Source organism: Equus caballus, chromosome 6 (assembly GCF_041296265.1).
Source record: "Equus caballus isolate H_3958 breed thoroughbred chromosome 6, TB-T2T, whole genome shotgun sequence".
Lineage (NCBI taxonomy): Eukaryota > Metazoa > Chordata > Mammalia > Perissodactyla > Equidae > Equus > Equus caballus.
Genome location: NC_091689.1, coordinates 69,438,291 through 69,457,543, shown reverse-complemented (window position 1 = coordinate 69,457,543; position 19,253 = coordinate 69,438,291). Strand labels below are relative to the sequence as shown.

The 19,253-nt window shown below is 42.8% G+C and overlaps 1 protein-coding gene across 2 annotated transcripts in view; it reads right to left on the bottom strand.

Annotated features, from left to right (window-relative positions):
* Positions 1-13,538, bottom strand: part of FGD4 (FYVE, RhoGEF and PH domain containing 4) — a 190,999-nt gene extending 177,461 nt beyond the window's left edge. Inside the window, exon 1 of one of the 2 annotated variants that reach the window (XM_023643339.2) lies at positions 12,835-13,538. In XM_023643339.2, the coding sequence (XP_023499107.1) occupies positions 12,835-13,111 (277 nt within the window). In that variant the 5' untranslated portion in view covers positions 13,112-13,538. The remainder of the gene's footprint in view (positions 1-12,834) is intronic. The other variant, XM_070271230.1, reaches the window with a different exon arrangement.
* Between the last annotated feature and the right edge of the window lie 5,715 nt (positions 13,539-19,253).

Here is a 19,253-nt window from a genome sequence, read left to right as displayed (position 1 = left end):
AAAGATCTCCAGGAGTCCATAACAAAGCCTATTTTCTGAAAGAGCCACTATAGCATTTGCAGGAACTAACTGTAAGGAACTGGCTTCGAGACCCAAAACAAGGAGAATAAAAAAAACCCTTTTCCAGATGAAAAAGTACAAGTTGTAGCAGGACCCAGGAATCTATGCCAGAAATGAACAATTAACAAAAGATCTACAGGAATGAATCTTCTGAAATAAGGGCTTTCAGTGCATCTGCGATACATGCGATTGCCAATATAATTTTCCTAAAGTCTACGGAAGTGAGCCACCATCAAGACCACGAGGCTCAGAAGCACCTAACCCACCCCAGCCAGCTCATCAGAGGGCTTTCATGACATTAGATGATGACACTTGCCCAGTGAAAGTGGGGTTATGAGAGTATCTTTTAATTTTCTATTCCTTTTTTCTACTTTCCCATACCCACAATGTGGTTAAAGCAAATCTCCCAGGTTAACAAAAACATACAAGTTGGTCCTTCAGTTCCAAAGCTTGGAAACAGGCATAGCTCTCAATGAAAAGGAGGTTATACTGGGCACCACACTGACTTCAGAACAATGATTGCCATCATTGGCAGTTTCCTCCTTGCTTCCTCCTGAATCCTTCTCTTCCCTTCTTTTCACTGTTTTCATAACCAGTGGCCTGAGTTTACCACTTTCTATAAAAGGACTATAGAGGGGCTCTAATTAGCACCCTAGTCAGTTCCCTCGTTCTTCCACGGTGGACAGCATCTCTGAGTGTGACTACCCACATCCAATTTCTTATTACACTAACATGTTAAAAGAGTGAGGAAAAAAAAGCTATGCATAAGTCTCTTAAAAAAATTAAAGTAGTTTGCGAACATATACCAGTAGGGTCATGATATTGATATATTATTATTATATATATAAACACACATGTGTGCATATATTGACATATTCTATTATATAGTCATCATTATAGGGTTTTGTTTTGTTTTTTTTTTTTGGTGAGGAAGATTGGCCCTGAGCTAACATCTGTTGCCAATCTTCCTCTTTTTGCTTGAGGAAGACTGTTGCTGAGTTAACATCTATGCCAATCTTCCTCTATTTTGTATGTGGGATGCCATCACAGCATGGCTTACCGAGCAGTGTGTAGGTCCACGCCCAGGATCTGAACTGGCAAACACCAGGCCATTGAAGCGGACCACACTTAACCACTACGCCACTGGGCCAGCCCCTAGGTGTTTTTTTTTTTTAATGGGGTAAAAGAGAAGAGTTGCAGTTTTATCTGCTTCTGCAGAATATCTAAAATTAACAGATTCTTGAAAATTAACATTCTCCATATAACTTCAAAGTTTAGTAGGCCACCATCACCCCGCTAAAGATGTGATATAACCTGGTCAAAAAAAAGTTCCTAGGAAGAAAGCAGTAGAGCGCGTGAATTAGGTGAGTATTCCCAAGAAATCTGGTTGCACAGCCAAGACCAGGAAGCTATTTCTTGTTTCCATCCCCAAGATCTTTTCTAAGAATACGTTTCTCTTTTCTCCTTGAAAATGTCTTTTTTTCCTTCCTCACTAGCTATAGTAGATCAGAGAATTGCTTTTGTTTTGGTTTTGTTTTTTTCAATAAGATTTTCTTTTTCCTTTTTCTCCCCAAAGCCCCCCGGTACACAGTTGTGTATTTTTCGTTGTGGGTCCTTCTAGTTGTGGCATGTGGGACATCACCTCAGCATGGCTTGATGAGCGGTGCCATGTCCGCGCCCAGGATCCGAACCAGTGAAACCGTGGGCCGCCGAAGCACAGCGCGAACTTAACCACTCGGCCACGGGGCCAGCCCCGTTTTTGTTTTTAATACTCTGGATAAACTGGAGAAAAATATCAGGGAAAGGTGTCTTCTCCATTATTAAAGATCACCAATCGTATTCTTTACGTTCAGAGATGTTAAAAACTGGCAAAAAGAAATTTATGGGAGGGGCCGGCCCAGTGGCACAGCAGTTAAGTTTGCACATTCTGCTTCGGCAGGCCAGGGTTCACCTGTTCGGATCCCAGGTGCAGACCTATGCACCGTTTGTCAAGCCATGCTGTGGCAGGCATCCCACATACAAAATAGAGGAAGATGGGCACAGGTGTTAGCTCAGGGCCAGTCTTCCTCAGCAAAAAGAGGAGGATTGGTAGCAGATGTTAGCTCAGAGCTAATCTTCCTCAAGAAAGGAAGGAAGGAGGGGAGGGAAGGAGAGGAGAAGAAAGGAAGGGAGGGAGGGAGGGAGGGAAGGAGGGAGGGAGGGAGGGAGGAAGAAATGTATGGGAGAGAGAAAAGTTTAGGAGTTAAGAGCATGGGTTGAAATCCTAGCTCCCCAAGCCATGTGAAGCTGGACAAATTATTCAATCTGTCTGAGCTTCTGGTTCCTCTTCTGTACAGTGAGGATTACAGGTCCTACTTGTGACGATTAAGTGAGTTTATGCACATAAACTGACCAACAAAGTTAGTGCTCAATAAATGATAGGTATTATCATTATGACTCTTATGACTGTAGTTATAATTAAGAGGGGGAGGAGGTAGCCAGAGACATGGAAGAGATAACCACACATAGTACGTTTTGGGTTTAGAGGAGTGGGGTGTGAAAGTTACTAGTCAAGGTTTTCAGTTATATAATCCATGAATATATTTCATAATCTTTGCTATTATTCAGAGGCAGTAAATATTGCACAATTTTATTTTAAAATTTAGGCCAACCTACATTTCAATGTCTAACCGTTTTCTAAACACCCCAATTCACATGAAAACATCCCAACTTCAGAGATGTTAAAATGTAAAAAAGTATATATTTTAGATTTGATAAAAGACATTAAGAGATGGAAAACAACAGTAATATTTCAGAATGTTCCACAGTCCCATCTTTTTCTATAAGAGCTGGAAACTAAAATCTTGCTTCTGATCTTACCTAGTTTTTGCCTCTAAGACTTTTTTTAAAGCAAGCCCATTAGAGATGGGCAGAAAAAGGGAGGAGTTTTATTAAGAGTTTTAACTTTAAAAGCTAATGCCTAATAGTGAGAAAAAACAGGCAAAGAAGACAAAGGCTATGAAAGAAGCAAAGAGGACAGCAAGAATGGGAAATGAGAGATAAAGCCATAAGATAAGGAAACTCCTGACAACATAACAAAGATTCTGGGGTCTTTCAGTGGAGGAGCAACCCAGGTCCTATTAACTCCAATATGCTCTCCAGTCAAGACATATCACAGCATCAGAAAGGATGCCAGGAATAATCAAGACTGCTAAACTAAAAGGGACATCCAGTTCATGAATTCTCAAAGGGAACAAGGTATACTATCCCCATGCCCTTCCTAATACGCACCTGCACAAAATGGCTACATATTGCTGATAGGAGCACGTGAAAGGTGTAGACACAGAAGGAAAGCTGAGAACCACCGATGTTACAATATTTCAGTTTGAAGCCGGGGTAACAGACCAGAGAGGGTTACATCTGACATTCCATCTCCTCTACAGCAAACCACTAAGTCATCTAGCGTCTCCTTGAATATCCTCATTATTAAGGAACTCACGACACCAAAGGAACATGATTTCATTTTCTGACAGTGTTGTCAGAAAATTCTTATGTTGAACCAAGATGTGCCAAGCTAGTTTGGGGTTCTTCTGTTTATTCAATATTTACTGAGCCCTTGAGTGGACTTAGAGGGACCCTTGAGGAGCAACGGCAATGGATGATTCGAGTTAGGGACTGGTGGGGCAGGTACGATAGAAAAACAGGAAGAAATTTAGTGAAGAAATGGAGGTGGCTGGCAAGAGTGAATGTAGGAGGATTTTTTTCTAGGAGGGTAGAAGACAAATAGTCAGGGAAAGCTAAGAGAGGGCTGACCTCAGGTCCTGCCCAAGAGCTATGTGGAGAAAGGAAGATGATCCATTGCCACTTGAGTCACCAGGAAATCAGCGCTAAGAGGAGAAAGTCAGGCTTCAGTCAGGGAGTAGAGGTGGAGGGTGGTGGTTCTGTGATGCAATTCAGCCTTCAGGGAAGTTTGACACAAAAGTTGGGCTTAAGACAGCCAGGAGGAAAGATCGAGGCCAGCAGAGAAAGGCAGTTTTGGCTGGGACGTAGGGGAGGAGAGCCAGGCAGGAAGCGTGTGAAAGGGGTTGGGAAGACAGAAGAGCTTGCACCTTGGGTAGTGACTTGCACTCAGCAGGTACAACTGTAAACAACCAATCACAAGCCAGTGAGACAGTGCTAGATTACATACACGTAAAATGCCAACAGAACCCAGACTGTGAGGGTAGGGCCTGTGTTATCCCAACAAAAGTACTGAAAAACAGTTATTATTTGGACACTTCCCAAGCACTGTTCTAAGCCCCTTAAGAATATTAACTTTTCATTCTTCCAACAACTCCATGACATAGGTAATATTAACACTCCCATTTTAGAGATGACGAAACTGAGTCCAAAAGAGCTGTAAATCACCCAGTTAATTACTAGAGAAGGATTCAAACTCAGCCACTCTTAACTCCAGATCCCACACTCTAAGCCTATAATTATAGTGTATCCTTTTCACCTTGATTTCTAGGCCCTAACACAATGCCTGGTTCATAGCAAACATTCAGATATTTGTTGAAGGACTGAAGGATCCCTAGCTTCAGTGGGATCACAGGAGGCAAACTGTAATGAAGGATAAAGGGATTTGAAAAGAGAATCCAGAGATACTGGTGGAATGAATTGGTTTAGGGTTTTGAATGGAACTCAGGGATGAAACTGTTTTCCCAACCTGGTGTGGATTTCCGGAGTGTGTCAGCAGGACACTGCTCCAACCAGACACATAAACCAGCAGAGGCAGGCTCTCGGCTGACCGTGAAGGCCCCAAGTCAGCTGTGTGGTCTTCTGCAAAGTTGTATGCAGCACAGCCAAAGCATGCCTTCCTCTCAACCACAAGGCTCTGATCACTGCTTTTACCCCAACACTGTCTTATACTCTGGCTGTTTATTATACATCATGTTACCTTTGTAGGACAGAAATTACTTAAGGTCGAGGCATTAGTCTTACTCATCTTTACATTCCCGATACCAACCAACATATTGGTAAATCATCAACACGACAGCATTAAGGTACCGTGTTTTAGGGGAAAAAAAGTTACATGTTAGTCAACTCTCTGTAGAGACAGTGAAGATCACTTTGTTTAAAAGTTTATTTTTCTATAGAAAGTTTTCAATGATTATTTTAAACCAAATTTGGCTATAATTAAAAACCTTCCATACGTTATACTGAATTGCACTTGAAATTATAAGCAATAACCCCTAAGTGTTCTTCAGTTGGGGTATCTCATAATTTCTTTGGTTCTACATACTGATTTTGCACCTCCAAAATGTACTCATTAGCATATATTTTTAAAATGCAAATACCCTTATCATAAAGGCATTGCACTTTTTAAGGCTACTATTAACACGTGGCCTAACATAAATCCTGCCAGAGGCCCCAGGGAACCACCCAGCCTTGCACAGCAGGCTGGACATTTGTCTGCAGCAAGGCTGCATCGCGGCTTGGGGCAGTCCTCAGAACAATGGCCCCTCGAGTTTCCGCAGACGCTGCAGTTGGTGGAGTGGACAGTTTAATTCCAGTGAATGGGTATGTGTGTGAAAGGGGCACGGCAGCTGGGTTTGTTGTCACCCTATTCCTGCATAAGGGAGGCAATAACACAAAATTGTTTATGGGCTCCCAGAACGCTTGCGGTGTTAACATCCACACTATCGACTGCTTTCCAAGGACAGATGGCTAATTCTACACAATGCTCTGTAAACAATGCCAAATTTATTTCTGAAAACACACACAACGCCTCAAATGTGACTGATGCACAACTAATCTAGCTTTAATAGTTCTAATAAGATTAAATGTCTATGAATGCAAAAGGTCCATCCCTATACCGAAGAGTTACTGGTAAAAGGTTTAACCAATAGTCACTAACATGATCATTTTGGGATATAGAGTATCCCATTATAGACATCAATAACATGCAGTTGGGGAGCCATAGAGGGATTCTGGCATGGGAAGGACATGATTAATTCCCAGATTTAAGAAAACTATTGGGGTGGGGGCACATGGTATGTAGAGGGATACCAACACAGCTGATGAGAGCTGATGAGAGCAGTGGGCCTGACAGAAGGCAAAGGCCACCAATCCCGAAATGAAGGGGAACCAATGAGAACAGTGGCTGACTGGTGGCAAGTAGATAACAGAGAAGAGCAGATTTAAACTAAACTTTGAAGCCTAACAAAAGCAAGGTTGATAATACCTCCAAGGAATGCCAGGAGGGGCTGGATTGAAGCAGAAAAAGAAGTTGCAAATTGGTGCCCTCAGGACACTTACTTTATTAAGCAGGCCCTTGAAAATGCTGAGCAGTAGATATGAACTAAATGAGCCCAGAGGATGGATGAGCAGGTCTGAATAAGAGGAGGCAGGAAATACTGGAGAAGAGGGATGGGGGATGTTGGAGCGAAGAAAGGAGAAAAATGGGGGTAGCTAGAGGAAGAAACTTGGATTTCCAGGGAAGTAGGAAAATCAGGAGATCTCTGGTAATCCAGTCCAAGAAAAGAGCTTTAAAAAGAAGCAAATGCCACAGAGATATTAAGACTAAGGATCAGAAACAAACTATGGGATGCTGCTTGGGAATTCACTGCGGATTGAGAGTGCTGATCCAGCCCTGGGAACAGAAGCCGGCCTAGAAGAAGAAAAGGAAGTGGGGAGACGGACGGGGTGCGGGGATGAAGAAGTGGAGGCGGCGAGGGAAGTACATACAGTAGTTTCCCGAAGACAGCTGTTGGGTGGTAGCTCCAGAGAGTATCCAGGTTTAAAGCCTAGGAAGACCTCATTTGGAGGGAACCGAGAGGGGAGAGGGCAAGGAGGCTGTGAAGGAAGACAGTACAGATGCAAACCACGGGAGGTAACAGAAGAGAAACGCAGCTGGGGACTGGACTCATCCTCCAGATTAGGAAAGGAAAAGAGGGCAGCAATAGAGGAGACTAGAAACCAAGTGTGAAGTGAAAGTGATGCGGGGTTGGTGAGCAGAGGAGTCGAAAGAAAGATTTCTTGGACTCTCAAGATCTGGCAGTAGTGCTCTTTTATTTAGAGAATAGGATGGAATAGCATGGGGACAGGACCCATGGGCAGGCAGAGCTGGCGCCGGGATGCTGCTGCTGCTGGCATGGGGACAGGACCCATGGGCAGTCAGAGCTGCTGCTGCAAACATGGGTGGAGAGTAAGACTAAATTTAAGGCATAGGTATGTGAGTTATCTCTTTACAAGACAAAGGAAAGAATATGTAAAAGAGTTGTTAAAATGACATCAGTGCTGGTAGCTTCTGGTTATTGGGTGGTCCTATAACTTTTAGATAAGAATCAAACCAGATTAAGCAAATGGCAGAAGCCACTGCTTAAATATTACCTTCAGCTAAAGACAAAGGAGGATGTGTGTGTGGGGTGGGGGGGGGGGGGCGTCAGTTACGTGAGGTTGCCAGACAGTAAACAACTTAAGTTCTTGCCTTCCCCATTAACAGTTTCCAGAGATAAGGCCATCCCGCCTTCCTCCAGGTGCAGAGGGGAGGCATCTTTACAGATGGAGGTTTCCCTTACAAATGCAAATATTTCCCAACAAAGGGCAAGCAAATCCTGCTCCTCAGAGCTGCTTTTATTAAAGGTAACCAGCCCCCTTCTCATCTGCAGTTTCAAAAGTAACCAGCCTAAAATCCTCATCAAAAGGAGGTCACTCGGGCTCACATCAGATCTCACATCAAATACTCCAGTCAGATACAAATTGTCTATCAGCATAAATTAAAGTCCACTTCAAGAGGGACAGGGTGGGGTTGAGAAACAAGTACAAAGTAGAAAAGACCTATAACAGATGTAAAGAAGGCATCAACCAGAAGTGGGCAAAAAGTTTGCCACAAACTACAGAAGGCCCAGATGATGTGCCAGTTGAGGGACCATCTATATCACTCTGCCTTGCACCTGCAGCCTTGGTTGCCTGTGCTCAGGAGCAAAGGTGGAGTTTACCAATGTTTGGGAATGCACAGTAGTTCATAAACCTGGTTGTACATCAGAACCATTTGGGGCACTTGTTAAAAATACAGCTTCTCTAACCCTACCCCCTGGAGATTATGACTCCTTATATCTAGGGTGCGGCTGGAAATTTTTAATTAGCACTCCAAGTAATTCTGATGCAGCCGGTAGGATGGTACCTGGAAACCAAGCAGATCATCAGAATTATCTGGTATATTTTTTAAAAATACAGATTCGTGAGCTCCTCTCCAAACCTAGTGAATCTCACACTACACTCACATTGATAAAATTAAATGCATCATGTTTGAATCCTTTTTCAATCAACCTTCTAGTAAATGCACGTAGGAAAGAATTTCAGTACAATCCTAACTCCACAAGAATCAAATCCAAGTGCCCTGCAAGTCCAGAGGTAGTGGCCCTTGGTCAGACCCCCTAATCCCGACGCCAAGCTCAGGTCCTCTTCTCTGTCACCAGGTGGGTCCATGCACCTAAGTTTCCATCGGTAGAAGAAAAAGAATGCAAGCAAATAGCTGAATGTGGAATAAAAGTTTCTCAGTGTTCTTAGGCCATGGCTATTCATTAAAAGACAACTGACTACTCTCTAAATTGCTCTTGGAAGGAAATCCAAGCAAGAAAACTCTTCCTGGTTCCTGTCCCTCTGAAGGACATTCCAATTTCAAAGTCCATCTTTAAGCAGCTTCTAAGAAACATTAATAATATTAATGTACATCACCATTTTATTACAAATCTTTAGGTAAATTACTTGTTTAGATCATTGTTTTAAATATAATAAACACAAATGTCACAAATAACCTTAGCCCCAACATATCTGAGACGGTTACTGCACTGCACTTTGCCCCTCAGAGCTCTAGGAAACCTTAAGAACTAGTGTTACAAGCATGTGGGGACTGAAGCCAGAGAGACCTGCCTCTGAAGCCCAGGCTGATGTAGAGCATTACACTTACGACGTTCTGAAACTTGGTTTTTCTTTTTCTCTAAAATCCTAATACTACCTATCTTGCAGGGTTGTCAGAAGAATAAGAATTGGAAGTAAAACACATATAGCCCTTGTTCAGAGCCACCATTCAATAAACAGCATTCAATAAACTCTTACTGCTCTTACCCAAATCTCCACCCCTCCTCCTGCAACAAAGGTGAACTTAGTCCTCTAGCGCTCAGGATATTGGAGTACATGTTGAAAATCCATGGCGAGTACTGGAAAAAGGAACTCTACTTACAGAAAGCTTGCACATCATGCAGTGAGAAGTCCTTCAGCACAAAGCACCCAGATGCCGAATAAACTACAACAGATATACTTCTAAACAAACTGCTGAGATCATAAGAAAATTAAAGGATATTTCCAAGGACAAAAGAAAAAAAGAACAATCAACCTAAACCCAGTGGCCAAGTACTTTGTAAGCCCATGGCGCCCTGGGGGCAATACCCTTCTGGGGAACCTGGAGCCCAGGAACTGAGGGTCTTGCACAAGAAGGGGAGAGTTGGCCTTCAGCTTGTGAAACTGGGTAAGGGCTGAACCCGAGACCCAATGCCAATGTTCCCCACTGAAGAAGCTACACCTTGGATAAAAGGGTGGCCTAGGAAAAACCTGCCTTCCATCAAAGCACACTGAGAAAATCTGTGGACCTACACCAAACCTGAGTGGAAAATTAATGACAATAAGGATGCTGATCTCCCCTGAGCAAGGCTGAAGTCAAATGTACACTATTTTCAAGTCAGAGGAATGCTTGGCTAATCAAAGTGGTCTTGGGTTGGAAGGAGAAACAAACAAATATTTTCTACAGAAAGGCATCTTCAATACAGACCCCTCAGGATTCCCATAAAACTAAGGAAATAAGCTACCTTGAATGATAGCAAAAAAACCCCAAAAAACAAAAACCCATTCAATGGATAGACTCTCCCCCACCCCAAAGGCTTCAAATATCCAGACTACGGAAAAGAAAAAAAGGGAAGGCATAGAAAAAGCTGGGCCAAAAAAAACAAAAAGGAAAATTTTAATCCTACTGTGTGTGTGTATAAAATATCCCTTTAAATGTATGTTTCTCCCATAAAGGAATTATGTGCTTTATGTGATGTGTGGTAAAAGCATTGCCTTTGATGCCAGGCACACTTGAATCTGAATCCTTGCTAACCAAGTACCAGTTAAGGATTCCAGCAAGTTAATAAAACTCTCTGTCCCTCAATTTCTTCAGCTGTAAAATGGGCATAATACTACCTACCTATCAGGACTGTTGTGAAATAAATTCATACACATATTCATGTGTGTATCACATAGCACAGTTCTTAGTATAGAAAATGAACGCAATAAATAGTAGCTATTATGAACATCATGGGGGCAGGGCATTCATTCAACAAGTATTTATAGAGTGTCTCCTATGTGCCAGTATTCAAACTGCCAGACTCTTTGGGACACAGAGATGGATAATGACTCCTTGTTGTGATACTATCTGGTATGCTTAAGTACTGTTATCTTCATTATTCAGATGAAGAAACGGAGGAATTAAGAGACTCAGTCCAACTCACACAGCTAGTAATCTAAGAGACTAGCATTTGGATGCTACAGCACCCCAAGCCTATGTCTTAATTATCTCACCTCTTTGCTTACCTAGATGAGATTCACATTCAGATATAGGGGATACAGTTAGACTTTTTTTTTTGGCCAAAATACAGAGAACTCTAGAAATAGCAGATTTCACAATCATAGAATATACCATAACACCCTAAACTGAATTCTCTGCTAAGTTCTTGACCTCTTAGTTTTTGTTCCTTCTTCAAGAGGAATAGTAACATTTTGATAATGAGCAACACCCACTCTGTATGCAATGGGTCTAAATGCTATGATTTTCATGTATAACAATACTTTTCTAGGCGCTATAGAGTAAATTGGCAGCTTTTGGGAATTTAAACCTGGTTTACTTTTTGATAAGGGGAGGATCCTACTTATATAATGATAGATAGCTGCGTGAGACTTCACAGGGAAGCAGATTTGATTTAAAGGAAGCACCTTCTACACTTTTTCACCCCAGCAAATTGAACAGGGTGTGGTCACTCAACAGTTTAAGACTACCTGTCAAAACACTAGATCATTCTCCAACAGACACTGCAGATGATATACTAAGGTAAAGAGGAATAGTCGGCCCCAGAAGAAACAGTAATTACTTTTCAACTCTGAAAATAATGGCAGCCAGAACTTTGAGCGTAAACAATATTGAGGCAATGTAATACACCTAGAAAAGTCATTGCGAGGTTCTCCGTCTCATTAAAAAAAACTGGGTTGGATTGTCTCTGAATAATAAAGAGAACAGAAAAGAATAGACTCTTTCTTCTAATCAGCACAGTTGCCTCGTAGAAATGGCTTACAGACCGCCACAGCTTCACTCATTCCTACTTCTAGGAGGGCGCTTCATCTTTTGCTCACCTAGTCCAAGAGTTTGAAACTAAGCAGGTGACTAAGTAAAATGATGATGTAAAAGAACATGGATCCTATTACCCTCAAATTGAAAACAGCTGAGGATTAAGAAATTGGGTCGCTCAATTAAAACATTCATAAGTAACTTCAAAACAAAGCAATGCATTTTCACTTAAAAAAGAAAACATTCTTCCATTCATTTTAGAATGAATCACACCTAAATCTGGAGGAGATTTCAGAGGTTATCTCACCAGTGTCCTCATTTTGCAGATGAGGAAATTGAGACCTAAAGCACCTTAATTCAGTTACTTGTTTACATATTATCTCACATCACTATTTCTTCCCTTATCTAACACGGCTATAAATTTGTAATTCATCATCCATCGCGTTTTTTTCAGGACAAGGACTCGACAGAAAAATTTTAAACCTCCAGTATTCATCACGTTTAAACCATCATAACAGCTTTACTTAATCAGAACAAAATGAGCGAAAGTGAGTAAAAGGATTTGTATTTCTGCTGCTTAAATAAGGGTTTTGCCTCTTAACTGCTCTACATACAAGACACCTCTGGTTACGCCGTAACAGGAGCACAAAAAAGGGGGGAGAGGATTTTAAAGGCAAGTTTTGCAAACCCAGAAAAAACTCCCCAGTGTTTTCTACATAGCTTCAAGCTCGCGTCGGGAGAACGGAATGCCTTTAAATAGCGAAGAAGATGTGGGCTTGAACAGATCTTGAAGATTTCTTCCAATACCCAGATTCGATGAGAATTCAGAACTCAAAATATCCCATTACTGATATCTGAATTTATCAGTACGAGAACGGCAATAAGAATTCAATTTCTTGATATTAGGAACATGTTTCATCACGAGAGACTTGCAGCTTTTCCCACTCAGGGTGGGAGTCAAGCGTCATTTCCAAAAGGGAAAACCGGAAGCACTCAGGACAGCCTGTCCGAGGTCGCTCACCGGCTAGGCTGCCGGGCCAGGATGAACACCAGCCTCCCCCATTCATTGTACTAACCCTTCGAGCTCGGCCGAAAGCAAGAATTTAGCGAAGAAACGTAAACTTGAGTATCTAGAAAATGGGCTTTAATAACTCCTAACCAAAGTTTTTTTTTTTTAGTTATACGTTTACTTTCGGAATTCCTTGATAAGTGATCTCCAGGGCAAGCTCAGCCCTAGGCGGGTTTCTGCCCAAGGTCCTTTGGGGGAGGGGACAAAACAGGCCATGGGGTGGATGGCCAGGCGCAGCCCTCTGGGAAAGTCTCCCCTGCTGGCTCCCTTTGCAGCCAGCAGCCGGGGCGCACCTGCAGGGCGCTCGGCGAGTCCTTCGCCTGCGACAACGCCCCCTCTCCCTACCCTCCCCACCCTAGGCACTTACCTGGGGCGGCCATGGGTGCCTGGCTCCTGAAAGTGGCCGTCCCGGCCCATCTCGGCTGCGACAGGGGCTTACTCCAGGGCCGGGGGGTTCCTGGGGGCAGGTAGGAGGGGCTGGACTTCCTCCGGATGGCCACCCGCCTGAAGTTGTAGCCGCCCTCGCCGCTCATCGGGCCGGGTGAGCTCGCGGCTCCGCGCTCTCTGTCGCCCTGGTCCGGCCGCGAATACGCGCCCGGCAGGCTCCGCTGGGGCGACCGGACTCCGGGGGGCGTCGCCTGCATGTCCCCGCTTGGCGCGCCTCGAGACCGGTGACTCTGGGGCTGCTCTGCGCCGGCGCCCCGCTCCTCCGGTGTCTCCGCGGCAAGTGCCTCCTCCTTCCCTCCTTCCTGGGACGCCAAGAGCCGCGCAGAGAGTTTGGCTCAGACTCCTTGTGCGGCAGCCGCGACGCCAGGGTCCCTGCGGCTCCCGCACTCACCTGACACCGCGACTGCAGCGCCGATCCAGGGCTGTCTCCACCCCCTGCTCTCCGGAGCCAGTCGCCGGCAGGCTCCCGAGGGTGGGACGAGGAGACCGCAGAGTTCAGCTGGTTTGCGCCGCCGCCGCCGCCTCCTCCCCGGTCCGGGGAAGCAGCCAAGAACGCGCTGTGCCGAGCCGAGCCCTGGGTGCCTCCCCGGAGCCGCTGCGCCCCGGGCGGCCCCGCCCCGCCCCGCGCGCTCGCCCCGCCCCGCGAGCTCATCCATTGGCCGAGAGCAGCCGCGCGAGCGCGCACCTGCGGCCGCACACCTGCGAGCTCTGGAGGCCAGCGACGCTCACCTGTGCGCCGCTCGCTGGCTTCGGGAAGAAAGACAACGTAATTACATTTTCACTGGACTCTGCCCAGGGGCTTGCCATTCTCGAAGACCCACACTCCAAGGGTCATGCATGTGTCTCAAGCCGCTGTACTGAACCCTTGACAATAATCTTATGTCGTAGAACTACCAAGTATTTCAGATAAGGAAACCAAAGTGAGGAACCTACAGTAGGTCACAGAGCACTGCTGAGCTGGAATCCGTACCCGAGTCGCTGCGCCAAGTCTGTCCTTATCTCACGGAATCAAATATCTTGCTGGGAGCATCAGGTCAGAGAACGATGGAGAGGTGTATGGAAGTAAAAGGGAAAGGTGGAGCTAACAATCCACAGGTTTCCAGAAGAGCATCAGACCCTCCATCACCATGAACACTTTCAGGACTTTATTAATAATGCACTTTTAGAGTCCTTTTTATTTGTCATTTTTTTTTAACATCAACTGATACCAAATTGAAGAAAATGCAGTTTAAATTAGTTTGCTTACCAGCATTTTAAGATTCAATACTCTCTAATAATGAAGAGGCTGTGTTCCGAAACCACAGAGATAGGAGAGGAAAGGGCAGCATTCCAAGTACCCCAGCTCAAGCAGAAAGAGTTCCCCAGCATGACTTCCACTTGGAAGCCACCTCACGTTTCTTCAGATTTCCTCTTCACCGGGGTAACAGCTCCTCCAGCTCCAGGAAGTGTAACCCAGAACCCAGTCCCCCTCAAGAAACCTTTTAGGAGGCAGTTGAACTGTCTCAGTCTCCTGGGCTGCTACTCCAATAAATATATTCCTGAGGAGAAGGAAGTACTCCCCTAATTTTTAGTGCATCTGTTCAGACCTTGTCAAAAGGAGCTTTTGCTCCCTTCAGATTTCTTATCCCTATATCACTGTATTGCACCTAATTATTGTTTCTCTTTCTGTGTAGTCAAGGTGTTATCTTCTATGCCATATAGTATCAGAAATAATGCAAACAAGCAGTTTAAAATATAAATTAATCCCGAAAGGGGTTTTACCTCCATATACATAACTTAACTAATTTCAATGCAAATTTCTAACACAATTTATTTGGTTCAATAAAAAAGTGGTGTTGCAATTAATAATACTGTACTAGCAACCTAGTTTAGCATAACCTATTTTTAAGTGAGAAGATGCTGGCAATCTTCTCTTTTAAAAAACTGGTTACTGAGGAAACTTAAAGGAACCGTCGTCCCTCCCACCCACGCCCCCCCCCCCCCCACAGCAACACACAGAAATACTTTCTCAGTAGATGCTAACTTTTTCTGCAGAGAACTGCAGTAAATACACCAGTGTGGGGCAAAATGGTATCCTACCACAAGTATTTGGGGTAGCAATTTTATGAGACCTCATTTGGATATTTTCACTTGTTTACATTATACATATTTCTATTTTTTTCTTACTTCAAGTTATTCAAATTTGCCTAATCATACAATATTAGTTCACATCTGTGGATGTCTGTATTTTCTGATGGAATGTTTTATACATATATATCATCTGACATTACCTCTAGCAATGTTACTGCTGCTTATTATTTTCTCATAGAAACCATTTCTTTTTTCTTTCTCTTTTCTTTTTTCTTTTCTTTTTTTTTTTGATGAAGATTAGCCCTGAGCTAACATCTACTGCCAATCCTCCTCTTTTTGCTGAGGAAGACTGGCCCTGAGCTAATGTCCATGCCCATCTTCCTCTACTTTATATGTGGGACGCCTACCACAGCATGGCTTGCCAAGCAGTGCCATATCCGCACCTGGGATCTGAACGGGCAAACCCCGGACCACCAAAATGGAATGTGCACACTTAACCACTGCGCCACCAGGCCGGTCCCTAGAAACCATTTCTAAGGAACTCTGTGTTTGATGACTTCATTTTGTAGCACTAAATGAATGGGTCACAGAATTTTATTTGATTTCATTATCTTGGATTAGAGTAGAACAAAATATTGAATATCACCTTGTACATATAGTCTTAATATACTATTTTATTTGTTAATATAGCTAATAGGAAGTTTACCACTAATTCAGTAACACATATTGACTGAGAACTGTGCTGGGTCCTGAAATAGAGTGATGGGTGCAATACACAGGTGCTCATACCCCATATCTCTGTGCCTGAGACAGTGCTGAAGGCTGGCCAAATCCTGTATCATTTTCCTTGGGCACGCAGGGGGACCACATTCAAAACCTTCTCTTGCAGTTAGGGGGAGCCATGTAATGGAATTCTTCAAAATTTTGTGGGAAGAAGTGGTATGTGTTACCTCCAGGCCTGGCTTCTGTACCCTTGCCATGAAACTCTGTACTTCTCTTCTCCACCTGCCAGCTGGAGTGCAGAGGGGCCAGTGGAGGGACCAGGAGCCCTAGACTATGGTGAAACCACTATATGAAGAGGAGCTGGGAGCCCAGAATCACTCCATTCCTGGGAATTAACATATAAGCTCAGACTAGAAAAATGCATAGGAAGACTACAGACTGACTCATGTTTCTTACATTTTATCTTTATATTTTCCAGTGTAGCAAAAAATATATGTATATTGGTAAATGTCTTTTAATTCTCATTAAAATGTTTTAAATAAACGTTTAATTTAATTTTTACAATATAACCAGTCTCAGATTGATTTGTTTCCTGATAATGAAGATAAAGGCAAAAAAGAATGCTCAGGAGAAAAATTATGAATCAATAAGCTGCTTCAACTACTGATAGAACATTACTTCCAAGACGGGTTTAAGAGAAATCAGTACTTTGCAGCATATTCTTATTTTCTTCTATTTTAAGTATACTAAATATATACTTAATTTATTTTAGTCTCATTAGAGAAAGATAAAACTTCTTTCACGTTAATAATAAATTGTGTTATTCCCTTAGTAAAAATGAATTATAAATTTATTAGTTATTTACTTTGATGCTGTCACTGGGTAGGAAATTTATATAAATGTCATTTAAGTAATAAAGGTCACTAAAAGGGATGAATCATGCTGAATTTATGTCGTAGCATTGGGGGGCTGACATACAGAAGATAATTTCATGAAGACCTAATTGAAGAAGATGATATATTTATTTTAACAGGACCTTAGTAAACAGTATGATATTTTGAGTTGGTACAGGTTGAGCTTTCAATAAAGTCTCATATATATATGAAATCATATACATACAATTGTATAATTTCTTTTTCTTTTTTTGAGGAAGATTAGCCCTGAGCTAACTGCTGCCAATCCTCCTCTTTTTGCTGAGGAAGCCTGGCCCTGAGCTAACATCCATGCCCATCTTCCTCTACTTTATATATGGGACGCCTATAACAGCATGGCGTGCCAAGAGGTGCCATGTCCGCTCCTGGGATCCGAACCGGTGAACCCCGGGCCACCAAAGCGGAACGTGCGCACTTAACCGCTTTGCCACGGGGCTGGCCCCTATAATTTCTAATATGTTAATTTAATCTCTATGACTATATTTTGACCAGGTATTGCATATATTGGTAACCTTTGTAAGGAAATATACATACACACCTCTCAGAAGATTTGCACAAGTTTGAGGTGCCACCTAAAACAGTCATGGTATGAGTTTGGTCTTGTATTTAAATTGATGACTAATGCTCTTTAAAGAAATTAGTCACTCAATATATTTTATTTATTTATTTTTATTTTATTTTATTAATTAATTATTTAATTAATTTTTATGAGGAAGATTGGCTCTGAGCTAAAACCTGTCGCCAATCTTCCTCTTTTTGCTTGAGGAAGATTGTCACTGAGCTAACATCTGTGTCCGTCTTCCTCTATTTTATGTGGGATGCGGCCAAAGCATGGCTTGATGAGTGGTGTGTAGGTCTGCACCTGGCATCCGAACTTGTGAACTCTGGGCTGCCAAAGCAGAGCATGCAAACTTAACCACTACACCACCAGGCTGGCTCCCACTCAGTATATTTTAAAAATCATTTGGAAACTGGAAAGAAAGCAGTTACTTTCTAAAGCATGCAAGCCCTGGCATTACGGAACCTAACCTATAGTTAGTTCCATGAGATTAGGAGAGGGGCACCCAACTTGAACTGGCCTATCAGGAGAAGTTTCCTAGAGGAAGTCAAAATTAAGGGAGACCCTAAAGAGGAGGAGTTGGCCTGCTGGAGGGAATAAAGTGTTACCCTAATGGAAGGAACAGAGTGTACAAGGGGCAGAGAAAGAGAAAGATGGGTAGGGGAGGGAGGGAAAGAGACAGAGACACAACGTTCCCCTTACAGGGCATGGGAAGAGAGAAATGAAAGGTAATGGGAGAGAAAGTAGGATCAGATCTTTAACAACATTTTTATTTTTAAAAGATTTTATTTTTCCTTTTTCTCCCAAAGCCCCCCAGTACATAGTTGTGTATTTTTAGTTGTGGCATGTGGGACACCGCCTCAGCATGGCTTGATGAGCGGTGCCATGTCTTCGCCCAGGATCCAAACCAGTGAAACCCTGGGCCACCGAAGCAGGAGCACACAAACTTAACCACTCAGCCATGGGGCCGGCCCCTTTAACAGCATTTTACCTCATGGTAAAGAGTTAGGACTTTATTCTGATGACAAGGAAATGGTTTTTAAGAAAGGAGTGATGTCAGGTTTCCTTTTAGCAATCACCTTAGCTGTCTACATTCCTTGTTATCAGGCCAATAGATAAAAAAAAAAAATACTGATGAATCCTGAAGCATTTCATCTCAAAGGATATACCACTTCCATGACTGACTGACTGACTGACTAAATGAATGATATATTTGGGAAATTTACTTAAATCAAGCACATACAGGAAGTTTTAGAAGACATTCTCTGCCCCTGTGGAATAGATCTTCCATGTCTTTCTGCTACCTACATCATGGTTTTTTCCCCATTTTTATTGAGAAATAATTGACATACATCCCTGTTTAAGTTTAAGGTGTACAGCATGATGGTTTGACGTACATATATATATAATTGTTAAAAATGTATTGTGAAATGTATTGTGAAATGATTATAGTATTGTGAAATGATTACCACAATAGGTTTAGTTCTTTCTTACTTACTTATTGCTGGAAGAGGTATATTCTTGGAGCTGAAATATTCCAGGATTGATCATGAGTGAATTAGTGGTGGAGTATATAAAGAAGTCAGAAAATTTATTATGGGGTTACAAAAGCCCCATATCTCATTCAATAAAATGTAGTTTTTCCTGTCAATTTGGTTTTATAAATTATAAACTTCTCAAATATTATTATAAATTATAATAATTACATTCATTCATTTCATAAATGAATTAAAAATTAAAAGAAGCTGGGGCTGGCCTGGTGGCATAGTGGTTAAGTTCATGCACTTCACTTTGGTGGCTGGGCTTCGAAAATTCGGATCCCAGGTGCAGACCTAGCACTGCTCATCAAGCCATGCTGTGGCGGCATCCCACATAAAGTAGAGGAAGATTGGCGTAGACATTAGCTCAGCAGCAATCTTCCTCAAGCAAAAAGAGGAAGATTGCCAACAGATGTTGGCTCAGGGCCAATCTTCCTTACACACAAAATTAAAAGAATGTGGCACGCACTCTTGACTGTCTACTCAACTGCCATTCCTGCTTTTCCTTGCCAACAAA